General features: G+C 47.9%; 1 protein-coding gene across 1 annotated transcript in view; it reads right to left on the reverse strand.

Moving 5' to 3' along the window:
• The window catches only part of CSMD2 (CUB and Sushi multiple domains 2), a 260,285-nt gene that overhangs the window by 61,861 nt on the left and 172,727 nt on the right, over positions 1-25,697 (reverse strand). The window contains 13 exon segments of the mRNA XM_009996341.1: positions 1,438-1,523; positions 2,243-2,338; positions 2,478-2,591; positions 4,704-4,820; positions 5,759-5,953; positions 12,370-12,557; positions 13,061-13,199; positions 14,445-14,636; positions 16,938-17,140; positions 21,074-21,200; positions 22,526-22,717; positions 23,095-23,251; positions 24,559-24,728. Coding sequence (XP_009994643.1) covers positions 1,438-1,523; positions 2,243-2,338; positions 2,478-2,591; positions 4,704-4,820; positions 5,759-5,953; positions 12,370-12,557; positions 13,061-13,199; positions 14,445-14,636; positions 16,938-17,140; positions 21,074-21,200; positions 22,526-22,717; positions 23,095-23,251; positions 24,559-24,728 — 1,976 coding nt within the window.

Genomic DNA, 25,697 nt, shown 5'->3' on the forward strand with positions numbered 1-25,697 from the left:
GGTGACCCTGCTCTGGCAGGGGGGTTGGACTAGATGATCTTTCAAGGTCCCTTCCAACCCCTGGGATTCTATGATTCTATGTTAAAAACGACAGCGAAGGGCAACAGAGCTGAAGGAGCCCAGAGCACAAGTCGTGCTGGGAGAGGCTGAGGGGACTGGGCAGTCTGGAGGAAAGGAGGCTGAGGGGAGACCTTCTTGCTCTCTACAACTGCCTGGAAGGAGGTTGTAGAGAGGCAAGTGCCACTCACTTCTCACAAGTAACAAGTGATAGGATGAGGAGAAATGGTGTCAAGTTGTGTCAGGGGAGGTCTAGGCCGGATTTTAGGGAAAAATTCTTCATAGAAAGGGTTGTGAAGCACTGGAACAGGCTGCCCAGGGAAGTGGTGGAGTCACCATCCCTGGACATAGTTAAAAGTCATGTAGATACAGTGCTTAGGGACACAGTTTAGCAGTGGACTTAGTAAAGATTAATGGTTGGACTCGATGATCTTAAAGGTATTTTCCAACATAAATGATTCTGTGATTCTATGAATCTGATTATACTGAATCCAAACATCACCACTGAGAAGAAAAAGAAATAGCATTTCATTCGAATTTCTATCAAATCAAGTGATACTTGAAATGAAAGCAGCAGGGACATTACAGAGCCATGCATACTTTCTAAGATGCCATTTGCCTTCACAAAACTTATCATCATCATCATATCAGGGAGGTTATTTCTCAATAGGGAAACCAAGGCATTTGGCAATGACTTTCCAAAAAGCTGGTTAGCCATATAATGTTAGAGACTCTGCAGAAAGTCCTTTAGGTTTCATTACATCAAGGACAGCAATTTTAAACCATCTTCTTCATTATGAGAAAGGTAAAAAAAAAACAAAAGAAAAAAAGAAAAAGAAAAAAGAGAAGAGGAATTGAAGCCCTGATGCTGCATCACCAACTGTTGAGATTGCCTGGGCTGCTGTTCAACCCTGGATCCAACAGTCACAGAAAGAAATGCAGAGCCTGACAGATAAGTGAGGGGAAAAACAAGGCAAAGAAACGTCTGTTGCTGAGGAAGAAATCAATTCCTATTTTTCTCTGGGTTGTGTAACAATTTATTAGAGCTTAATGCTCAAGTTGTTGGGAGGGGAAAAATGCAGAATGATAAGCACATTAGCTGCATTCTTCCATTTTAATTCGATTCAGGGAGATGAATGTCAAATTCACTGTCAAAGGCATCAGACAAGATGATCAGCAAGAAGCTGAGTCTGGAGCATTTCACTGGTCTGGGAAGGGGAAGAGAAAGGCAAAAAGGAGTCACTTAGGGTGATGCTCTACTGTGGGCAAATCCAGGATACCCCAAATTAAATTAGCCTGGCCAGGCAGGTCAAAGCCAGGGCTGGTCTTCCTTTTGCTCCAGCCCTCCATGCAGCAACCCCTGCAGAGCCTGCAGCTCACACTCCCATGCAGGAGGGAGGAGACAATCTGTACTGGTTCCACCAAAACCTTTGCTTTGCTGAACTCTATAAAGATGACTCTCAGAGCTGCAGTTGTTTTAAAATGATTGGGTAAAAATGCAAGAGAACGGATCTCAGGATACTCTAAAATCCAAACCATGCTTCACTTCACCCCTAGAGGAGGCACAGGCTGCCCCTGCTGCCTGTCAAAGCTTGGCTGAACCACAGAGAACTGCTCAAAGCACGTGGGTGAGAAAGCCCTTCTGTTCTCCCACTATTCTGTGCATCACTTGCTATTTACTACTTTAAATCTCCAATCTCACCCAACACGATGCAAGCTGTTGCTGAAGGGATCAAGGGGCAGAAGTTGGACAGCAGGAGACCTGAGCCCATGGCAGGCAGCGAGGGAGGATTTCACAGAGCTGCCAGACAAGTGTTCAGCTGCTTACACTGAGAAATGTGCTCAAACAGCAGTGGGAAAAAACTGCTTGGGTTTAAATCTCCAGACCTCACTGTGTCTCAGGGCAGGGTTCGAGGAGATACTCTGATACTAATCCTGGGATGTGCTGGGAGGTTGGGCTGAGGCAAAATGGAAGGTCTGAACACAAAGTCCCTCCAGGAGCCAGCCAGCCCTGCAAGCTCAGCACTACCAAAATAATCTTCATCTCCTGTGATATTGCCTGTTCAAAGTGTGCAAGGACCCAGAGATGCCAGAAGCAGAGCAGGATACTTGGAGACACCACTGTAATTTTAACCATTATCTCAGGACTGACCTGAGAATGTCCCCAGAACACAACTGTACTCACCTTGGTAGACAAAATGGAAACCCTTGGCTGTAGATTGACCCTTGGAGCTAAATTTTATGAGAATCTGGTTGGTGGTAGCCAATGGCAACGATTCACCTGGATGGGGAGAAGGAGATAAAGCAGGAGACAGAGCACAGCGTTAGCGACCCAGATGGGCTGCACAGGGCGAGGTCCTCAGCTGCGGGCTGTGCTTTTAGCTTGATTTCCCCAGCAGCAAGAGGGACACGTTCCCTACCTGTGTGAGAGCCCGAGAGGGAGCTGAGGAGCCGGGCCTGCTGGTCGGGGCCATCGTGGACTTCGATGAGGTCGTTGAGCGCGGTCTGGAAGAAGGCAAACTGCCCAAAAACCACTGCGGGGACAGGGGGGCCTGTCAGCCTGGGGCTCCCAGCCCAGGCATTCCAGCTGCTTTTATCTCAGGAGCTTGGCAGAGACTAAAAGGGCCTGACTGACAGCCCAGGAAGATGGGAGCCCTTTATTTATCCACAAAGCAGGCACAACAGAGCAGCAACCAGCCTCCCCCGTGCTCACCTCCCAGTGCTGCAACGCTGATTCACAGGCCAGAAGGGATTCTTCCATGAATCATCCCCCCCTCCTGCCTACAGAGCACAAGGTGTGCAATTTCATCCACTGATAATTATTATTTCTTATTTGTATGGAACCTCTGTCCCGACACAGGTGCCCCTTGGGTCAGGAATGGTATGAAACCTGAACCAAATAATCCCTGTCCTGAGTAACGTAATGTCTAGATGGACCCTCTCTGGGCAGGGAGGAGGACTGCTAGGGAGAGAGGACACCCACAGTTTTGTTATCAGCCAGTCCTAAGTTTGCAGAGGCTGCTGCTGAGGGAGCTGTGCAGTGCTCTGGGTCTTCCTGCACACCCTGTCCATGCACCCAGGAGCAGGCACAGCTCAGAAAAGGGAGAAAATAGTCATGAAAGGATCAGAGCCTTTTTTTTTAGCTGCAGCAAAGAGACTTTACTTACCTTTAATTTTCAGAATATAACAAGTGTTTTTTCTCCCAAATCTGTACTTAGAAAGATTTTTCTCTCCCCTTTGCCTCCTCTCCTAGCTTTGCATTTTCAAGTTATAAGTGCCCAGCTGCAGGTTCCCAGGCTGAGAGGGCTCTTGCTGTGAAATTCATCATCCACCAAGCTACAACATTTGCTTCCTGCACATTCAAGGTTTCAGCTGGGGACACTGAGGCTGGGGACATTGCAGGAGTGAGGGTAGCACACCCTGATGCCTGCCCTGCACGGGATCTGAGACCTGAGGGGGATGTGACACAGGTAACTTTCACTACTTAGAGCTTTCCTGGTTTTAATGAAGCTGGTGAAAGGCAGCAGCAGGAGAAGAGAAACTAATTCAGCTGTCATCCTATTGTAGGGAGAAGTCAGACTTGCAGATCAAGACTGCCTAGCCCTTTAGTTACTGTGTTTCTTAGGAAAATACGAGGATCAGCTACAGTAAAAGGGGTGAAGGGTGGGAGGGAGCAGGGCAGCATCTCATCAGCTAGATCAGGAACTGGCTGGGACCTACATGCACACAGGCAGAAAAGCAATTGGAGAGGAAGGAGCTTATAGCTGATGACTGGGCACATTATCCTCATCTCACACCTTGCTATCCTAGCAAAGGAAATCACAAACAACTGAAGAGGCCACAGGGACTGACTAGATCAATACAATGTGCTGAGAAGCAGCATTAAATAACAGAATTGAGAGACCTGCCAGACCTGCTGGTGCAAGTGCTCTTCAAGAACTTTAAATCCCCTTTCAAACAAGAAAATATGTTAACCAGTACTAACATCCAGCCAGATGCCTCAAGGGTTTCTTGAACATCTATAATTTTTGTATTCAAACTCTGGCCAAAATTAAGCATCACTGGACTCTGTAAAGCTGGTCCTTTTCAATGGATCTGGCTTCTGCTTGGATCTAGTTTTAAAATGTAATTTGGATGTTATTTAAAAAATAAAAATTAGTCATAAATACCACAGCCACACATCAAAAAAAAAAAATACATTTATGTGCTTCTCTGCACAGATTATTTAGCACCACAGTTAGCATGTGTTTATGGTAAATATATTTTGTACCCTTGGAGGTCCTTCGAGCCTGCTGCCAGCATTAATCATCATGAATTGCTTTTTGTTGAATTTTCAACTCTGCATGACTGGATATATTGCAGGGACTGGAGGAGGAATCACAAGATGCTGGTTTTGTCAGGTGTGGTTTCTCTGGTCCCTTCTTTTTTGGCATGATTTTGAAATTCAGAAAACTCCCATCATCCTTACTGACTGCAGAGGACAATCAGCATCCAACAGTGCCACTTACTGTTTCCACATCTCCCTCATCTCCCTGTATATGCACTTACTCTCCTGCTTCGTTCAAACAAACAAAAACACCCAAACCCAAAAAAGAGTGTTGCACAGACAGTAGGACAGCTTTCCAAAACCCATCCCAAACAGATACCATAGTCCTTGGGCACCACGATGAAGTACAAGCAGACTTGGCCACTGGTGTAGTTCTGGGGGTAATTTGGAGAGAGGACGACGCCGTCCGAGCCCGTGTACTGCCCACCACAGGGTGCTGGGGAGAAAGGGAGGGAGAGATTATGGAGCCCACCCTGAGCACACACTGCCCTGAGGCATCAGCCTTTGTCCTGCTGCTTTGAGATGCCCCCACCCATGTGCTGGGAGGCTGGGCCCCACCAGCTGTCCCCAGCCTTGAGTGACCCCCTGCCCCTTGCAGCCCTCACTGCAAGTTCTTATTAAGGAAAACAAGGTTTCTCCTCCTCCAGGTTCATGCCTGCTCCACGAGTCGTTAGCAAGGGCATCCCCAGGCTAAGGGATGCCATGCAAGGGCTTGTAACCTGCCGTGTGATCTGCACTGCTTCCCACTGGGTCTGAAAGCTCAGGACCTGGCAGAATGAGGACCCAGCAGAATGAGCTCCTTCTCTTTTCAGCCTGTCTCTGCAGCAGGAGCCTGGCTCCAGTGGGATCACCATCCTCCCCACCAGCACCTTTCCAAGCCAGGGATTTAATTCCTTAGTCACTGCAGACTCACAGCTCTCTCTTGACTCACTTCTCAGACTAAGGTCTGACTGCAAACCCACCATTTAAACCATTTTCTCCTTAAGCCAGAAAATAAAACCAAAGCAACACAGAACCCTTAAGAAAAAACTGCCTTCTCTTTCCTCAATAAACTCTGACCCTGTTCAGAAAAGCACACGCTTTGATTACTGGGGATCAGGTTAAGCTTCCTGACCAGGACACAGTCATGCAGATCATGCTCTGCCCAGTCGCTCTCAAAAGAAGGTTCAAGAAACCTTGTGTAAGTCAACTCTTTCCTGACCCCAGGAAAAAAAAAAGAGAGAAACACAAAACAGCATGAAACACTGACAAAAGCCACCTCTGACCCCTTGCAAGCAGCTCTATGCACAGGTAACATCAAGCTTCCTGCAGCAAGATCAGCTGCTGAAGTACCTGCTGACAGACTCTCTGCTCACCTCTTCCCTTGGGCCTCACCTGTACAGGTAGGTCGAGGTTTGTTCCAGGCAGGTTTTCCATCCCCTCCCATCACACACGTCAGCGTGGAGACCCCTTCAATGTCATACCCTCCATCACAGTAGTAGGTGACTGTGGATCCCAGCTTCAGGTCTGTACCCACTCGGGTGCCGTTCTTAACTGATCCAGGATCAAAGCACGACTCCCGGGGGTTTTCTGCAGGAGAGAATTGCCAAGGTCTTTATTGGCCTGATGAAGCCACTCTAACATGCTGAAGTCACTCAAAAACTGGCATTTGCTCATCTGGCAAACTGACTTCAGTGTATTGGAAAGCCTATGATGGTCTGCAGGGCTCAGCCTGCAACCATCCTCTCATGCTGCTGAATCTGGGGATCATAGAGGTCAGATTCCAGTCCAGACCATTCTCTGCTGCTCAGCTGATCACAAGTTGCTGGGAGAGGGAAAGATTCAGTTCACGCACGGGTTGACTGGTCCCAACATCCCAGCAACAAGGCCAAGCTTTGACTGAACCACCTACACTCACCCTCCCCTCTGGCACAGGGGACAGGCTGCAAGGACCTTTGCAAACCAGGGCATACAAACACAGACTAGAGGTGGAACTTCTTCAGATGTGCTGCACCTGCTCCCACTCCCTCCCTGGTGCCCACCCCTCCGTGCCTCACCATGGCAATGCACCCTGCACAGGCTGGCTGGGGGACCCCAGATGTGCAGCACGGCTGCAATTATGGCAAAATGATTACAAGCAGTTAGACAAAATGAAGACATTTTTCTCTCTGTTCACAATGCCCTGCAGAGTTAAAAAGCCCATTTACATATGAAAATTCCAGTAAAGACTACAGAGCTGTCAGGAGTTGGATATTTCTTTCCTTTTTCTTCTTCTGAGATTTTTATTTTATTTTTTTTTTCCCCCTGCATGAAATATAATTAGAGGCTTTGATTAATCCTGCTCTTTTGTCATTTGGAAATTGCTCATTAAAGATGAGGGCTTTTCTGAGAGCAGAGGGTCTGTGAACAATTATAATGTGTTTAAGCATTAAATCATGGGCTTTTAGCATTTGGGGAAGGGGTGGAGGGAAAAGCAGAAAACAGTAAAGCCCCCAGATCTTGCTTTTGTTTCTTTGTTTGCAGTGAAAAATGGGATTAACTCCCTGGATTCCTGCACACAACAGCTGTACCACTAGTTAGTGACCCAGGTAACAGGGCACAAAAGGACATGGAATGTTTCCACCAGGATCAGCTGCCCTAAACAGCAGAAGTGAGGGCACTGGTTTTTCCTAAACCACCAGTTCCCGTTTTTGGGAGCCACAGACTGGTCAGCCCTCCATGCTCCTCACTGATCATCACAAACTTGTATCAGTAAGCTTTAAACCATGAGGTCCTGGGTTCTCCTCTCTGGTACTGGTGTCCTGCTGGCCAAGCCACTTTTCCACTGAGCAACACTGTTCCCCAACCAAGTAATGAGATGTCCCAGTTCACCTGATCCTGGGAACAGACACCCATTGGAGCACAGGAAGTTCAAGGTGAATATCCTTGGGAACAGACACCCATGTGCCTCAAAGTGTAAATACACAGCATCTGGAAGAGAGCCCTAATACTTGGAACATGATGGGGAAGATTTGGGTTCTAAGACAGAAGAAGTCAACCAGTATTTTTGTCCCATTAGTTCCCACGTGTGCTCCAAGCACAGGCCCTGCTGACACAGCAGAGAAATCCTGATCATCAGGAGTAAGATATCAGGACCAACAAGCTCGTTTCATTCACAGCACTGGAAAGCAAAGCCCTTGGATCCCTGCTCAGCTCAGATGAACAAATGCCCTTCTCATTCATCCTTAAGCTTGTGAGACATCAACCATGAGCCTCTGGCCTTCCTGTGAGTCACTGGATTATTCCTGCACAGACTGGTGGTCACAGCCCACAGGGGTGACCAGTTGCTTCTGGGCATCAACACTGAAGATGGCCCAGATGTCCACTGTAGCACACAAGCCACTTGGAAATACAAATGCTTCTACTTTCCCAAAGTATCTTTTTGCTCTGCAAGCCTTTATTCCTCCCACTTGCTAATTTAGACCCTTTCATACAAATGCTGCACACAACAGCTTCCTTCTGACCACTTCATGCCTCTCTGCTTTGAACAGTCCTGCTGCCTTTCATCCAACAAGTTGATGTGGCTTCAACCTGCCAGTCAGGCTCCCACCTGGCTGTCAGCTGCCTTAGCCATGTGCTTGATCTCAGCCTCTGCTCCTGCTTTGAAAAACCATGATGTTCAGTGCTCCAGTCGCCCTGTCAGCTGCCAAAAAAAGGGTACTGGCAGATTGCTAAGCAACAGCCCCACTGCTTTTGTTGTGTTTTCCTCACTCTGGACTGTTTCTCTGCTCCCTTGAGGGTCTGTGCCCCTGGGACACCTCTCACCTGGCACAATGCACCCTGGCAACAAGTCCTACGTGTATGTCCAGCTGAAGTCCCCTCTGCAGATGAGCTGCCCCCATGATCCTCAACAGGACACCACAAAGGGAGGCAGGGGCTCCACTTTCAGGAAGTATTTTGTTGTGTGGTGACAGCAAGAGGCTCGTAGAGTGATGTGGGAAATCCACAGCTCTCCCAGCCTTGATTTATTAGGCTGTGAAGGGAGCACAGCACAGCCTGCCCACTTAGAATGAACGTTTTTCACTTAGATTCTTCAGAAATCAAGGACTTTACCCTGACGTCCCAATTAACATGGATTCGGGCTGCCAAATGTTTAGAAAAGAGTCAAGACAAAAATGCCATGAGGACTGGCTCATTAGTCCACAGAAAGCAGAGTTTCCTGTGTTTCTCCTCCCATTTCCCAAGGAAAACTCAAAGCCTGCATGAGCTCCAGGAGGGCAGGTTTTCATCTGCACCTTCAAGAACAGCTTCACCAGGGAGCAGTTGTCACCCAGCACATCCTGATCTCCACATCTGTGAACATGTGTGAGCCTTGCTTTGTAAGGGGCTTCACAGAATGGTGTTTCTGTGGGGCATTTCCACAGGTAACCCTGAATATATGTTTATAAGCTCAGAATGGGCTAAACAATTCTGGTAAAATAATACTGGATTTGAAATAAGGCTTGGGGTTGGTGGTTTGTTTTTTTTTTCCCATTCCTTTGGAAGGGTGAAAAGTAATCAGTTTTGCTTCATTTGTTTTCAATTTCATGCCTCTTTAATTCTGGTCTGTAACAGAAAGAGAAGTACTAAAAAGTGTGAGAAAATCTCCTGCATTGGAGCATCCAACCTGGAAACTCCCTCCTGCCCCAAACATGAGCAGCCAAACCTCAACTCTTTCCTGACCAAATTGAAGGGAGGCTCTGGTAGCACTTTCTGGCAATTGCAGCTCAGTGGGAGTCCCTTCTACCAAGGGGTCTTTTTAATTGACTGGAAACAGGTTTTGAAACTTGCCCAGCGCAACCAGGAACCTCCCAAGTGTAACTAAGACAGACAAATATCATCTTGGTTCAAAGGGTGATACATGTACAGCTACTGAATTATAAACCTTAGTTCTGTGTAGCTGAGATGCTTTAAAATGTCCTTAAGCAACAACTGGAACAAGAGATAAATCCCAGGTATCCTGCCAGCCATCTCTTCCATGTCTTTAAGCTCTTGTTTTGCAACTCTCCTATTCTGTAAGCAAGAACTTATCCTTTTGCTTTGTAAGACTAATACTTGTTGGGCTCCAGTGGGTCTGCTATGAACACAGCACACTTGTTTCACAGAAATAACATGAACTAAGCTGGTGTTGCCAATCAGCACTTTGCTAGGGATTATGAGAACTTCAACAGACCTTAAGCAGGACGCCTGAGCGGAGCGTGTCTGCCTTCCAGCAACCAGCCTGAACCCAAAAACCTACTCCCCACTGCTAAACCATCCAAGAATAAATTCCTCCCCAGTGGAAATCCCAAAGTATTGCATTTAAATTTCACTGGATTCTGTGATTCAATCCAAGTCTCCCCATGGACACAGCAACCAAAACCTTGCCAATGTAAGTGCTCGTGGGGAAAGCAGAGTCCTGGTTTTCTGCTCTCCTTGGTCTGGGGGCTCCTGCTGCTGCTCAGCTGACAGAGCAGCGTGGGTGCAAAGCAAAAGATACGAGTTCATCTACCAGAAATCCTGTGCTGTATCAGTGCAGCTAAGCTGGGAACTTGCCAGGCTGATGTTCTGCCCTCAAACACCTTTCCATGGCGTTGCTGCATCCCCACCTAGCCCGCGCCGTCAAGCTCTATGCAAAAAACTGGCACAAGAAAAGCCAGATTCATTCTTTTCTCTCTGTTTTCTCCATTCCTCCTGGCCCCAGAGGAGAACTTTCTCTTGAAGAGCCATTGCCCCTGAAACAATTTCAAATGAAGTGCTGAGCCCGTTTGTGATCCAGCCCCAGCCCCAGGGAGGGCTGAGGATTTCAAGGGGCACTGACAGGTGGTTGCTGGGGTTTGTTCCCCCCGACGCTACCAAAAGAGGACCACAAAGCCCCTGGTCATCAACAGGATTTCACACACTGCTGACACAGGTGATACGTGGCAGGCAGGGAGCTGAGGGGCAGGAGCCTGGTGGGGCTGCAGCCCTGCCTGAGCGCAGTGAGGCTGAGAGGAGACGGAGCCTTTGAACTTGCACTTGGGATCCACGCTGGCCCGGAGCCCAGCTCGGGATTGGGTTTCCTTTCACACACGCTCCCTCCTGCATTTCTTTTCTTCTTCCTTCCATTCCCCAAAGTTCTATTTTCTGCAGCTTCTTAAACTGAAATCCCAGGCTCCTTTTAAAGTGCAGGGAAATTAATGAGCAAACCCGAAGCCTCATTCTTGGCTCCCAGCAGTTGGGCTTTGTGGGAAGTACGTAGGCGCGATTAACGCTGTCGGAGTGTTTAGGAGAGAGATGCATGGCAAAAGCACCCTAATTTAATGAGATTTCATGTGTTAACTACCTTCTGGCTGCCCAAAAATAAAGGGTAAAAGAAGAAAACCCAAGACTTAATTTTCAGGAGAATTCATTCTAATGAGAGCAGAAAATTTCCAACCTCTTGAATCCCGCGCTGATCGTCTTTGTCTTATTATTTCATAACTTTACTGGAGGGAAATTCATCTGATCAGCAGAACTAATAGGAATTGCCATTTCATTCTCATTTAACCTCTGGTCAGGTAAATTCAAAAGCAGGATTCACAGGCTGCAGGCAGGGTGTAAGAGGAGAGAACTGCCCAGGCCCAACAGTGCTGGGGACAGGGCAGCACCGCCAGCTCTCCAGCATCTGCTGTCACTGCTCCCCCAGCACAGTTGGGCCAACAAGGCTCAACAGCCTGTTCAGAGCATGCCAGGGATGCAGAGCCACGTCCCACACTGGCACACATCCAGGTCATTTGAAGCCATCAATGCTTTTTTCCCCCTCCTGCAAGCTAGTCCATATAGGCCACAGCAGGACTGAAGAATTACTTCTTTCTAGCCCTGTTTTTTCTCCAAGGTTTTAATCCTTTTCTCCATTCTGCATAAGCCCAGTTCATCAGACCCAGCTTTTCAGAGTGCATTTTTAACTACAGTTTGTAACAACTCCATTCTTCCACCTACCCTGTGCACAAACAAGGCAACCACTCTGCCAAAGCCTTCCTTTTTCTCCCCATCTCCCAGAACAGCAGTGCCAGGTCTGGCACTTCTCAGCTTCCTCCATACAGAGAGCTAAAAGCATCCAGGGAACACTCCAACCACTGCCCCTGTCTCTCACCATAGAGCTGAAGCCACCAAAATGTTTTCTTTCCTCCTCCAGCAAGACAAAAAAAGCCACTGTTCTAACAACAGACACCTGTGAAGTCTTATGTGCAGTTTACTAATTATTAGTCAACATGTAAGTGGATGCTTTAGAATCCTTAAGTGAAGCAAAATGCACAGATTTTTCAGGAGAGCACCCACTGACTCCAGAGAGCTCAGCACCCACCCTGTGATCCTCCAGATACAGGCACCCAACCACCTGGTGCACTCTTGAGTGACAGTATCAAGAATTCAGACTGAGATTCCACATTGGATATGTATGCCTGCACCTCCTCTTCTTGGACAAAGCTGCTCCTCTTGCTGCTAAGAATAAATCTGAGATCCATGGAATGTAATAACCAGTTAGCAGCTCAGCACTCCGGTGCTCTGAAAGCTCAAATCTGCAGTGAAGCAGCATGTTCTGCTCACTAAGGAGAAGACAGAACTATTAAAATTCAGTGTGGAGCAAGAAAGATTATACAGAACCCAGCCTGTACATAAATGTGCACTTTCTGGGAATCTGGCTCCCATTTTCTTTTAAGAAAAAACCCCCCAAAATTACACTTTTCTTCTCTCTTAGTGAAAGCCCCCACAGAAGCAGCCACATCCTCAGTGGCAGCAAATGATCTTCAGCTACATGAGAGTCCTTTTATGCTGCTCTTCTGTACCTCATGTGTCCCCCTCCCTGCAACTCCCAGTTTTCCCTCCCGTGCCTCCTAGTCAGGTTGGGTGGGAGCAAAACAGACAGCAGGGTTACTGCCTGAAGAGAACTTCCCACCCTGTCTAGACCTTCTCCCATTTGGCTCAGCAAGGTGGTTTAACCTGAGAAGAAGTGTAGGTGACAGCCCAGGGGCTGAGGAGGCAGCTCCTACCCGTGTAGTCGATGACAAAGCCGGCGTTGCTGACCGAGGCGTCGCTGCGGAAGGCCAGGAAGAGGCTGTTGCTGCTGCTCTCAATCCTCTGGGGCAGCTGGGAGCCATAAAAGCTGCCAATCAGGGGGCTGAGGGAATCGGGTCCATCGTAGATGTGAAGGAAATCATAGCCAGGCTCCAGGCTGAAGCTGCAAAGCCAAAGGAAGGGAGCTTGAAGCACAGGCAGGCTCCGGAGAGCAACAGAGCCTCTGGCTGGGCTGTACAGCCAGAGAGCTGAGGGACTGCTCCTGCCCAAAGCAGCTCCTCAGCTAAGCACAGGGCATTTCTGTCTCCATTCCATCCGTAAGGAACCAAGGACTGGGGGTACCACCAAGAACACAGCAGCATCAGGCAGTGCTGCTGCAGGGGCTCCCGCGCTGCACCGGGGACACGGCGACGTTGCCGAACCACGGGTGTGTCAAAGAGGAGCTGCAGCTGAAATCTGTGCATCTTGTCCCAAAACAAGGGAACATCTGAGAACGGATTCCCAAGGACTGCAGAACAGTCCTGCCAGGTTTGGGTTGGTTTCTTCAGGGAGGAAAGGACCCGCAGGCAGCCCCAGCTCACCCAGCTAGTGCCCCACCAGGGGTGTCACTCCCCTGTCCCCACGGGCAGCCCCAGGGGGGGAACCAGAGAGCTCTGGGGTACATACACATTGAACACCAGGGCAATGACATAGTCAGGAGACACAGTCAGCTTCCAGTCACACTCCTTCCCTGGGGGGTAGGGCTCTGGGTACTGTGGGGACAGGATCACTCCTGCTGGTCCTGTCAAAATGCCTCCGCAGGGAGCTGGAAGGGAACCAAGCAAAGGGATGAGGCTTTGTCTTAGGGGAACTTAAAAAACAGTAGCTAAGATGCAGGAAGGGAGAGAGAGATGAATAGATAAGGGTAAGTAACAATCTGAACATACATTTGAACTGCTAAAGACAAACATAAACCCCAAGTCCTAAATTAAAGCTCCTTTTCCAATTCAGCTCTAACTGTTCAGCCTTTTCCATAGTTACTATACAACTGATATTACTTGGCCACTGATTATTCCTCCAAATCCTTTGTCACTGCATAGAGGAAAGGACCAAAGACATTGCTTTCAGCTTTTTCACAGGGCTCATGGCTCCCAAAACAAGACTGCCAGGCTTCTCTACAGAAAGGACCCAACCCAGTATCTCCCAGGTCATGGGAATTCATCTCACACCAAGATGAAGGCACCAGCTCCATTTCTCTGAGCAGGACTGAGAGCCTGGCTTCTGGTGTGCAAGGGAACCCCTCAGGAGAATGACAAGATGGGCATGACATGCAATAATATGATTTAGTTATAGCTCTGGGAAGACTAAAAGAACTGTCTGTGCCAGACTGAGAGGGTGCCACAGTAGATCATCAAGATGGTCATTCAGAAACCAAGTCATCCTGCAGGGAGCATAAATCCTGGGCACGCTGTAGAGATTTCCTGGCTGGCATTAAATCAGCTGTTAGGAACAGAATTAACTGATTTTTCTTGCTTGAGATAACAGTGTATAAACAGAAAGGTTACAGGACAAGCAATTTGTGACTAGCACTTAACTGGCCAGCAAATGTGATGTTTATTGCTCTTCTGTGCTTAGCATGACTATTTTTGTGTGTTATGGACGTAGTAAAAAGAATAACTTTTAAGAGCTTATTTTATTACTCTGTGAGCTCAAAGAAAGTGCCAGATAGTTCTTTCTTCTGACAGAATTTGCTGCAGAAATTATTCACTATAACCCCAAATCCTCTCTATCAGTTTTAAAGAAGCCTTTAATTTTGGCTTGTCTGGTTAAATATAATAATTGATATTGCAGATTGTCCTACAACCTTCTAGCATGAACTAGATTCTCATTGTCCCAGACATTCAGGGGTTAAACCTAAAAAGTACTTCTCTGAGAGAGCTACCTGAGACTGAGACACCTTGTCATACACCTCTTCAAACCAGGTAGGACTCACCCCCTTCAGGGACACAAATCCCGCAGTGAGACAGGGCAGGGAAGCCAGTGCAATGGGAGGATGGATGTGTGTTCCTACCTGTGCAGGTGGGAGGGTCTGGCTGCCAGAAAAACCTGTTCTCGATCTGCACACAAGTGATTTTGGCCTCTCCTTGCAGAGCATATCCTGGATTGCACTGGAAGATGATGGAATCCCCTGCCTCTTTGCTGTCCCCGCTGCGGCTCCCGTTCTGGGGAATCCCTGGGTCATTGCAGGAAGTGGCAGTAGAAACTGAGGAGTATGAAAACCAGAACTTTAATACCTAACAATACTTTCATACAGAGGCTCACAGACTGTACTTGCCCCTAAACCCAAATCCAAGCAATGACTTCATTCTCCACCTCTCCTCCTGCAGTATCCCTGAAAGGTGCCACGGACTCAGCCAGTGGCTTTTCCTCTGCTCTGAGCATCTGCCACTCCAGCTGGGAAAGGCTCTGGGGAATGACAAGTTCAAGTGCACTACACAGAGTGCAAGTTTGATGTATAATTGTGCACATGCATGTTTACTTAATAAGTCCAGACATCCAGTGATCTTCTGTGGCGTTTTTATAGAGCTTTGGGTCAGACACAAGCTGCAAAATAAACAAATCCACTCGTGCCCTGCACTTCCCTGAGTGGCAGAGCAATTTAGCCCTTAGCCCTGTGAAGCATCAAGCCTGACCTTTCAGAACTGCCTGTGCTTCCCTCCCAGTCTCACTGTCCATGTCCCTCTGAAGTAGCAGATGACCCCTCAGCTGCTTCCCCAGGCCAGGCAGCTCAGCTCCACGGCTGATGGATCTCAAGGTCTGTCAACATCACCACTGCTTAACAGGATGGGGAGTCCCGGAGCAAGAGAAGTTTTGCAAGCTTAGATAGATCATTGAAGTTCACGAGCTCAGGTCTGACTACTCAGTCACACCCTGTGAACAAAGGCTTTGAGCAGAAAAATACAATAAAGACCACTCTGGATCAGGTGGCAGAGCTTATTTCCTGCCCAGTTGATGAGAGTTATCTCCTACCTCAAAGGAACATGTCACCTGCAAGGACAAAACCCACCCTCTATTTGCAGAGACTGCACCCACATGCAGGAGAGCAAAAAGGCAGGAAGGCCACTGAGGTCCTGCTCCTGTGGTCACTAAAATGTCATCTGCTCACCAGCAGTAGTTTAGGGAGAGTTCACAGCACCTTCCAGGATCTGAAGGGGCTCCAGGAAAGCTGGGGAGGGACATTTTACAAGGGCTTGTAGTGAGAGGACAAGGGGGGATGGATTAAAACTGAAGAGGAAGATTTGGGTTGGACATGAGGAGGAAATTCCTTAGTGTGAGGGTGGTGAGAGTCTGGCCCAGGTTGCCCAGAGAAGCTGTGGCTGCCCCATCCCTGGGAGTGTTAGATGGTTGGATGGGGCTTGGAGCAACCTGGTATAGTGGGAGGTGTCCCTGCCCATGCAGGAGGGTTGGAACCTGATGATCCTTCCTTAAGGTCCCTTCCAACTCCAACCATTCCATGAATCTAAGAAATCCAGGTTTGGATAATGCTGAGGAAACAATGTAAAGCCTACCTGAAAACTGAATAGCAAAGCCCTGCTTGCTTGTGAAGAAATCAGTGTTGAACTGAAGGATGACAGAGTTGAAGGTGCTGTGGACATCACCAGGTAAGCTGGATCCACTCATCTCCCTTAGGAGGATCCCGTTCTCCACCGGCCCATCCCAGATTCTCAGCACATCATGAAACTCCTCGGTGTGGAAAACCATGAAATGGAGCCTGCAGGGCAAAATGAACTGGAAGTCAGCCCAGAAACCCAGCTCTGCTTTTTGCACTGCTTAACAGGATGGGAAGTCCCAGAGCAAGAGAAGTTTTGCAAGCTTAGATAGATCATTGAAGTTCACGAGCTCAGGTCTGACTACTCAGTCACACCCTGTGAACAAAGGCTTTGAGCAGAAAAATACAATAAAGACCACTCTGGATCAGGTGGCAGAGCTTATTTCCTGCCCAGTTGATGAGAGTTATCTCCTACCTCAAAGGAACATGTCACCTGCAAGGACAAAACCCACCCTCTATTTGCAGAGACTGCACCCACATGCAGGAGAGCAAAAAGGCAGGAAGGCCACTGAGGTCCTGCTCCTGTGGTCACTAAAATGTCATCTGCTCACCAGCAGTAGTTTAGGGAGAGTTCACAGCACCTTCCAGGATCTGAAGGGGCTCCAGGAAAGCTGGGGAGGGACATTTTACAAGGGCTTGTAGTGAGAGGACAAGGGGGGATGGATTAAAACTGAAGAGGAAGATTTGGGTTGGACATGAGGAGGAAATTCCTTAGTGTGAGGGTGGTGAGAGTCTGGCCCAGGTTGCCCAGAGAAGCTGTGGCTGCCCCATCCCTGGGAGTGTTAGATGGCTGGATGGGGCTTGGAGCAACCTGGTATAGGGGGAGGCGTCCCTGCCCATGCAGGAGGGTTGGAACCTGATGATCCTTCCTTTAGGTCCCTTCCAACTCCAACCATTCCATGAATCTAAGAAATCCAGGTTTGGATAATGCTGAGGAAACAATGTAAAGCCTACCTGAAAACTGAATAGCAAAGCCCTGCTTGCTTGTGAAGAAATCAGTGTTGAACTGAAGGATGACAGAGTTGAAGGTGCTGTGGACATCACCAGGTAAGCTGGATCCACTCATCTCCCTTAGGAGGATCCCGTTCTCCACCGGCCCATCCCAGATTCTCAGCACATCATGAAACTCCTCGGTGTGGAAAACCATGAAATGGAGCCTGCAGGGCAAAATGAACTGGAAGTCAGCCCAGAAACCCAGCTCTGCTTTTTGTCCTGAAAGGATCAGAAATATGATTGGCACCAACCTGGCCCACAAGGAATCTGTTCTCTCTTGTTATCTGCAACTCAGCTTGGACAAAGTACTTGAGCCTTCTACCAAAATCCATCTGTCTATAAAAGCCAAGGTCACATGCTTCCCTAATAGAACACATCCACAAACAAAAACCCAACAAACTAATGTTTTCTGAAAAGCTGGGTCCTTTCTGGTGGTTCTGTCCTGAGTGAACAAAATCACTAATCTCTCCTAAAAATCTTGAGGAATAAGGCAAAGGCCCAAGTGCTTATTGTCGGCAGTGGAAACATCCCCAGCCAGAACTGGTTTTGCAGCTGGTTTTCACTGCTGGTTTTGCACCAAAGGTGCTGAGACATTGCAAGGAGCAGCTGCCACACAGACAACAGGCTTGGCCAAGGACACCCAGGAAAACTGCAGCAGGGAGGTCCAGGGACTGGGAAGGACAGAGTGGGGGTTTGTCTGCAGTTTCACTGAGTTGTGTAAGAGAAACACAGACACATTGAGAAACTTATTCTAAAAAGAGATTTAACAGAAAAAGTGCTGGGTCCCTCCAGACAACTTAGATATATTCATCCAATTCACACACTGTCCCTGTGCTGCACACAGTGACAACTTTGGCTGTGCTTCTGCTTTTGTTGGAGTCCTGTAAAGAGCAGCTTATTGTCAAGAGCCAGAATCTACTGATAAAATGCATTGATTTTTGTTACCTGCACTCAGATCAAAGAATTTGCTCCTGGCACCAACCTGATCTGGGGAGCCTGTGCCAGCAGTGAACCTAAGGGTATGGGAGAAGGCCAGAAGTTTTCTCCATGCCCAGGAGAGGTCTGGTGGCCCTCTGGGACAGGACCAACTTGGTCCCAACATCAACCCCTGGTGGGATGCTCCCCTCTTCCCACCCTGTGCTGGGCAGATTGCACTTCTCCCCACCAAGGATGTGAAAGCAGGGGAATCCAGGCCTTGCAAAGAGCTTTGGAGCTTCCAAGATCAGAAGAACCATCTAAGCATAAGACACTGACTTTATCATTGTTACACCCACAGGAGTTATCAACTAAAGGTTGTGATACCCCCAGGTTCAGTCCCTTCCCTCCTGCACTTGAGATGCCAGCTGGAAGCAGGCAGTGAATTGTTAATTGCCTCCTGACACAATGAGATCAGGATGACATGGGGTAACCAGAGGCACAACAGTCTGAGCCAGGGACAGGAATCTGTAAACTGTGCTGAGAAAAACCTGCACAAAATAAAACAATCAAGTACTGTGCTTAAAAACCCTGACAGCCCAGGCAGGAAAGCAGGGAAGTGTTCGCTTGGCTGCTTTCCCATTTATCCAGGGCAAACATAAATAAATCAGGTAGAACCATAAAAGAGGGGAAAAAAAACAACCAACCCAAACCACTGCAATGTAGTCAGCAACAAAATGATGTCCACGGAATCCGACAGAAACCAAAAGAGCTGAATCATAAATCTACCTAATAAAGACCTTGAGCAAAGAGGGGGGAAAAGCTCGACTGGAGGGAAGCGGGAAGGGAGCAGAGCAGAGCTGCTCTCCCTGCACTGCCCTGCCTGCCTCTGCTCTCAGGCTGACTGGCTCTAGTGAGCCAAAGCTGCCAGAGAAACTCCTTGCTGGAGATGTTGGAGACACTGGCAGAGAGTACCAGGGGTGAGAGGACACCTTGGGCCTGTCACTGCCTGGGACAGGCACCACCACCCATGGGACAAGGGCTGCCTCCAGCAACTCACTTCCTCCAGTTCTTTGGAAGGAACAACTTGCAGGCAAAGCTTCACCAGGAGGAGAAAGCCTTTGTGTGCTGATCAGAGGACAAGGCACAGGTTGTCCAACACCACTTGGTTCAGGAAGTCTCTTCTGGGATAGCTGATTTTATTGAGAAAACTGATGTGCTCTTGAGCAAACCCATCTATTCAACTGACCCATTTATAACCACACAGCATGATTTTTCTATCTGCCTGATTCTGCTCCCAGCAGGGCTTCATTTAAGAGAAGACAGAGACACTGGTTTAGCAGACACTGGAGAGGAAGAGTTTCATTCTTGCACTCTGACAGACCCAATTATATGCATGAAAATGCAGCAAAAATCAAATTAGGAATTGTGGAGTTATGTATACATACATATATATATATATATATATATAAATAAAAATATAGCTGACAGAGTGAAAGTTCCCCCAGGCTAGCAAGGAGGAGATTGGAGAAGAGACCAGCTCTGGACTGACAATCTGCATCATCTTTGGTGGGCCATTTAGCCCCAGCTCTTCAGAAAGTTCCCCCTCCCATCCTGACTGACCAAGCTGAGGCTGTTTTCCCATCCAAGCTCTGGCTGCCCCAGCCTGGCTCTGCTGTGCCAGGCTCCCTCAGGACCTGGCTTCAGCTGCTGAAGGCCTTGGGACATCCTGGTGATGTCCATGGAGCAGCAGAGCTGTAGGACTCTGGCATTACAGCAGATCCCAGGGCTGCCCCTGTGTCCCTCCAGCCCAGAGAGGGCTCCCTAACTTAAAAGCTGTTAAGTCCCTAATAAACCTCTGAGGATGCAAACTGGGAACATCCCAATATTCTCACACTTGTAGATGAGATGGTGAAAAACATCTCATCTGAGCCTGTGGACACAGCACCATCCAGTGAAGCAGGATGAGCCACACCAGTAAACCCCTGCCTGGCACCAAGGTCCCTGCTGCCACTTGTAACTGCACATCCCTGCTCTCAGCTGGGCAGGCAGGACTCCAAGGCAAATTCCAGTCATTTTCCAGCACCCTCTCCAGCTTTTCCTTCTTTCCCTTCCCTGAGTCTCCCAGATAAGCCCAGTCATTCCAGCTGCAATTCCTTCTGCGTGTGCCCGCGTGTGTTTGCACGTGCACTAAATTAATCCTCTCTCTAGAAGTGCAACCCTTCAACTTCCACAGCAATGAGGTACAGACTAATTTATCTATCTTCCTCTCCTTCCCCTCGCTCTCTGCAGATACAGCTTTATTCAAAAAGCTCTGGTGATTAATTTTAATATAAGTTATAAATGAGAGCTTTATACAATTGTATCATGCGTGAAGAGGATTATTTTTCCCATGGATTACCATAAAAATGAAGTCGCTGAAAATGTGCTCTCTCAACTACCCAGGGATCATCTGTTCTGTCTGAGCTACCAAATCAAGGGACAGCAGGAGGGAGCTGTCACCTCTGGAGAAAGGAAGGATCCCAAGGTGTATCACCAACCTGGGAGGGGGGCAGGTCTCTCCTACCTATTCTGTCCTATTAAAATCTAATTCTTCAGAATCTTTTACAGAAGAATAACAAAACAAAGAGAAGACTTTGGAACATGGGAAGCTGTCTGTGCAGGCATCATGCTGCACTGGCTGTGCTCCTTCTCCTGCCTTCCTACCAGGAACCATCCATTACTGAACCACACCAAAGAGCAAAGCTACTGAAGGGAATTTCTGCATTCAGTAAAAATGAAAATACTGGGCCAGCTCTACCTCCAGCATAAATCCATCGACTAAAAGCACCACTGAGAGGAAAGGGGTGGAAAGCACTTACCTTGCACACGCACACAAAAGCTCATGGATGTTATTTTAATACAGTAAAACCACAGGCAGCAACAGCAAATAATCTGGCTTCAGCACTCAGGGCACAGAGCTGCTACAGACACAGGCCACAGAGGGCTAAAAAGCTTAAGAGAAAGAAGAAGTGATGCTGCTTCTGTCCAGCCTGGTAAGGAGATAAACCAGCCTTTGTTCCTTCATTTGGGAGTCTCAGAGTGACTGGGAACTCTCTCTCCTTGCCTTATGTAATTATTGATCTAGGTCTGGCAAAATACGTGGCAAGCAAACCAAGCTACAATAACCTGGCCCAACTCACCCTATTGTGCAACCAGGTTCTGCCTCTATGGTCCAAATGCAGTTGAGATTGTGGTCGTAGGGGGTTGGGTAGCCAGGAGACAGGATCCGCCCCGAGGACTCTCCTTTGATTGTGCCCCCACACTCAGCTGAAAGAAACATATGGGTTAGTGAGAAGATTCATGACATGTTACGGTTCTTACTTGGCAAGGAGGCAAATCTCATCCTACAGATACAACAGGGAGTATTTCTTGCCATTTAAAGAGATTCTTAAAGCCTAGAAAACAAAGATAGAGTCATTTAATTCAGCTAGAAGACTGGGTTATCAGAGTAACTCTGCACTTCTGTGCACACTCCTCATGCTGTCAAAGCTTCCCTCTGCCTTCTTGGCTTGGTGGTGGGGCCAGGCAGGGACTGGCAGCATCCTGCTTTGCCCCATCCACAGGTGGGGTGAAAGAGCTCAGCTCTTCTGCCTGTGTCTACACAGAATCTGCATGATTTGTCAGGGTGACAAAATGAAGAAGCCAATATATGTGTCTGCTAAATGAACCTCAAAGAACGGGGGGGTTTTGAATACATTTTCATCATGTAGCCATTAAAATTCTGTAAATTTCCACATGCTTACACCAACATGACCATTCATATGTAGCACATGTATAGCAAACAGGGGAAAGGTTAAGAAGATGCACAAATCACAGGAATCTGTCTTTTTACCTCAGTAATCAAGGCTAAAATTCAGCAGAGATCTACAGCACAAAGGGGGGTTCTAATCATGGGAGAATCAGGGTGTCAATGTCCAAGCAGGTCACTGACAACCACGAGAGCAGCCTGCTGGGTTTTGATGTCTCTCAGAGGACTAAGTCTGGAAGGACTTGGCCATCTCCTGGAAACATCAGCTAATTATTAGGCTGTCAAGGAACAGACCAACAGCACTTCATTTTGATACACAAAACTTAATAGCAGCATTTTCCAAGCAAGGAGACCTGCTGCTGGAGAGCTAGAGGTGAAAAGGAACTCAGGATTGGCTAAGACTGAGGGAATTAAAATGTCTGAGACTCTGGAATCAGATGTCATGTAGCTCTCAAAGAAACATGACTTTGAACTGCCAAATGCCTGGACACACGTTATGTCTGCCATTATCAACGTGTCACTCTGTTTAACACGTCACAGTGAAAGGACAAGGACTGGAAATGCAGGAGTCTCCTTGCAGTGAAGAAGAAACCTTGTCAAATCTGTGCTCAGAGCACAGTGTTTCATGTTAAAACTGCTCCTAGAAGCTTTGAAGAGATCAGGACTGTCCATCTGAGGAGCTTTTACACAGAACCCTCATCACGGTCTGTGTTAATGTAGGTGGGTGCAACTGGGATCAGAATTAACAGCACAGGTACCAACAAAGGAGGAAGAAAGGTGTTTAGTGTGATGCCCACAAGCCAAGGACTTGTGCAAGGATGTTTTTGAGCCAGAGCTGTCTCACCTACACAGGTTGGCAGGGGCTGGTCCCAAGCTCTGCGCTCCCCCGTCAGGCAGAGCAGCACCCGGCTGCCCCGCAGGCTGTACCCGGGGTCACAGCTGAAGGACACGGAGCTGCCAGCAAAGTGTCCCTCGTCGTGGACCTTGTAGCCAAACTGTGGGATGCCAGGGTCCTCACATTTAATCAGTTCAAAACCTGGAGTGGGAGAAACAGCACCCGTCCTCATCAGACACTGAACAGCCAGGAGGTATTCACACTGCACAGCATTAATCTTTTCTTCTCCAAATCATTTGCTGGAGAGAAAAAAAACACCATATTGAAAATATTCAATATTTGAATGAGATCCCAGAAATCTGGCATCTCTGCTTTGGTCCAAAGTTTCTCTGTCACCACTGCCTCATTGACAACAGAAAAGGTTTGCCAGCACCACTATCTCCCCCACTCCAAATCCAACTGAGACAACAAGACCTTCACGGAAAGAACTGGTTCCTCTTGTCACACAACTGTGACCTGAACCCACACCATCACACCTCTGGCCCCCACCTCACAAGCCTGGGGGCCTAAGGACTTACTGGAGAACTGCAGCTCAAAGCCTTTGCTGGTGTTCTCACTGTTGGTGATGAACTCCAGCCACATGCTGCTGGAGGTGCTGTTGATGCTGGTGCCCAGCATGTCCGAGTGGCTGAAGGAGCCCAGCAGGCGGGCAGAGCTGTTGCTGCCATCGTAGACCTGGTAGGAGCAAGAAACACACACTGGAAAATGTTTTTTCTTTGCTGCTTCAGGGACCAAATCATCCATGAGAGTGAACAGGAACAGTTCCTCTGAAGCCAGTGACATGACCCCTTCTCAAGACTTCATGATGCTGATGCGAGGAGCAGGATCCACACCCTGGAGGACCTGCATCCTTCTTCTTACACCTGAGCTCATACTGCACTTGGCTGAGGCTTCTGAACTAAGCTCTCTTTCCAAAGATGCAGCACAGCTCCTGGGAAAAACATTTTCTCCCTACAGTGACTCACAGATGGGCCTTGACCCCACTATTATTGCAGGAAAACACTTTGGTTTTTCTTCTTTCAGGTGGCACGATTCTCTATGAGGATAAAGAGCAACTTCTCACTAGTGGAGATTGATGGTAACTTTCCCCAGGAGCTGATGAGAAGTTGATGACAAACCTGTTGAGATAACATAATTTTTTCACAAGCATCATATTCTTTGCATTAGCTGCAAATCTCTCTCTCTTCCCAGTTATTTGGGAGCTGAAAATACGTGGATTACACCTCTCTTGCAGTGCACAAGTATGGCACTTAAATAAGGAGAGTCCTCTGGAAGATGGCTCAGCACATCAGCACACATCTTGTAATATTAATGCCTCCTGCAACACCATTTCTTTGTGGTTAATAGAAACTCAGCCTGGATTTGTCTTCTCCTACATAGAGATCTGAAACTTGTAAATGCAGATTAATCCAAGAATCATTATGGGAATGCTGAAGAGGCTGAGTCTGGAGTTCTGCATTTAAATCAATCTCTTTTTGGGACAAGCCAACTCTGAGTCTTAAAAAAACCAAACAATAATGCTAAGAACCTCACACTTCCTCATGTTTTAACAATTTCCCCTGTACAACCATGCAGGTAAGGACTGAAGTTTAGCTACAAAGGAAGGACCCAACAACAAACCTCTAAACCTCAGGGAAACTTCCCAGCAGAAGGTACAGTGATCCAGCAAAGACCCACATTTTTAATGGGCACAGAACTTGTTGATGCATCCTTCTGCAGACTGAAGCCTCAAACAAACAACCAGGCTGAAGTGCAAGGATATTCCCTATTGCCCTGGTGCTGCTGCCACAGACTTGCTAGGAGCTGGGGAAATTACACAATATGTTTTTAACATATTTTATATGTAACATTTTTATATAGGTGGTGTTTTCCAGAGGTTAGTCTCAGCTAACTCCATGACACTTTAGAACATCCCTTCCCTTTCAGATCCCACTCCCCTGAGCAGCACAGAAGTGCTTCATTGCTAGAGACAGATGAATTACCTTGAGGACATCTCCTGCCTCCAGTTCAAAAGTCCTGGCTTTCAGCTGGATCCCCTTTCCTGGCTGGGTCTGGATGGAGTAGATGCACTCATGGTTGTTGTTATAGTTTATTGGATAGTTGGGGGACAGCAAGACACCTTGGGTTCCAGTTACAGATGAACCACATTCAGCTACATAAAGACACAAAACTACATTTTAATAACCACAGGTATATTCTAGCCATCCAGCACATGCAGGTGGCTCCTCCAAACAGCCACAGTTGCTCACTCCTTCCCACCCACAAGTCCCTCCCAGCACACAAAGCTGCTGCAGCAGAGGGAAACATCAGGGTGCACCTGCAGCTTTCTGCACTGACTCTGCCACCTCTCTTTGTGCTCCAGTGAAGCACAAGGGTTAACTAAGGAAGCAGGTGCAGATACTTTGAGAGAAGGTACTTTGGACATGACTTTGCCCTCCTCCCTGGCCATCTAAGAAAACAGGACATGCACTTCAGCAAGATGACCCAGAGATGATGCTGGAGACATCACCACGTGGGATCTGGTCTGAAGCAGCAGCTGGTGGAGGGCATTACTCCCCTGGAGAGGGGCTGGCCAAAGGAACAAACTGCTCTCCTTTCTCTTCTCACCCAGCTCTAGAACAGGAAGCCAATCCACGGTGTCTGGGTTGACTGACAAAACCAATTAGATCTCCTGTGATCTGGAGGGTAAGTCTCCCAAATCATCTATACCCAGGGTGAGCACCCAGACCTGAGTGTGCAGCAGGGACACTGCAGACAGAGCTGTCATCCTGCCACCATAGCTCTGTGCAAAGCACCAGACAGTGAATTTGACCCCTTATTCTTCAAACCAACACACTAATTCACAGGCAGTTGCAGCAGGGAAGCAGGAAATGGAAGCCAGTGTGCCCAGTGATGGTGTCTGGGTTCAGGTTTAAAGCTTCATTATAACTGGTTTTTATTTCCATTCCTCTGATTAGCTTTCTCTGCAACCTCATTGTTATTCATGCCCTGAAGAGGCTGCTTGTCACAGCAGGATGATGCAGCCCTGTGACCTCAGTGTTCAGCAGTGCTGGGAAACGCATCCAGCGTGACAGGGCTCAGGAGGCTGAGCAAGGAGACTGGCTCTGCCTGGGATGCTCTG

Source organism: Chaetura pelagica, unplaced genomic scaffold (assembly GCF_000747805.2).
Source record: "Chaetura pelagica isolate M959 unplaced genomic scaffold, ChaPel_1.0 scaffold404, whole genome shotgun sequence".
Lineage (NCBI taxonomy): Eukaryota > Metazoa > Chordata > Aves > Apodiformes > Apodidae > Chaetura > Chaetura pelagica.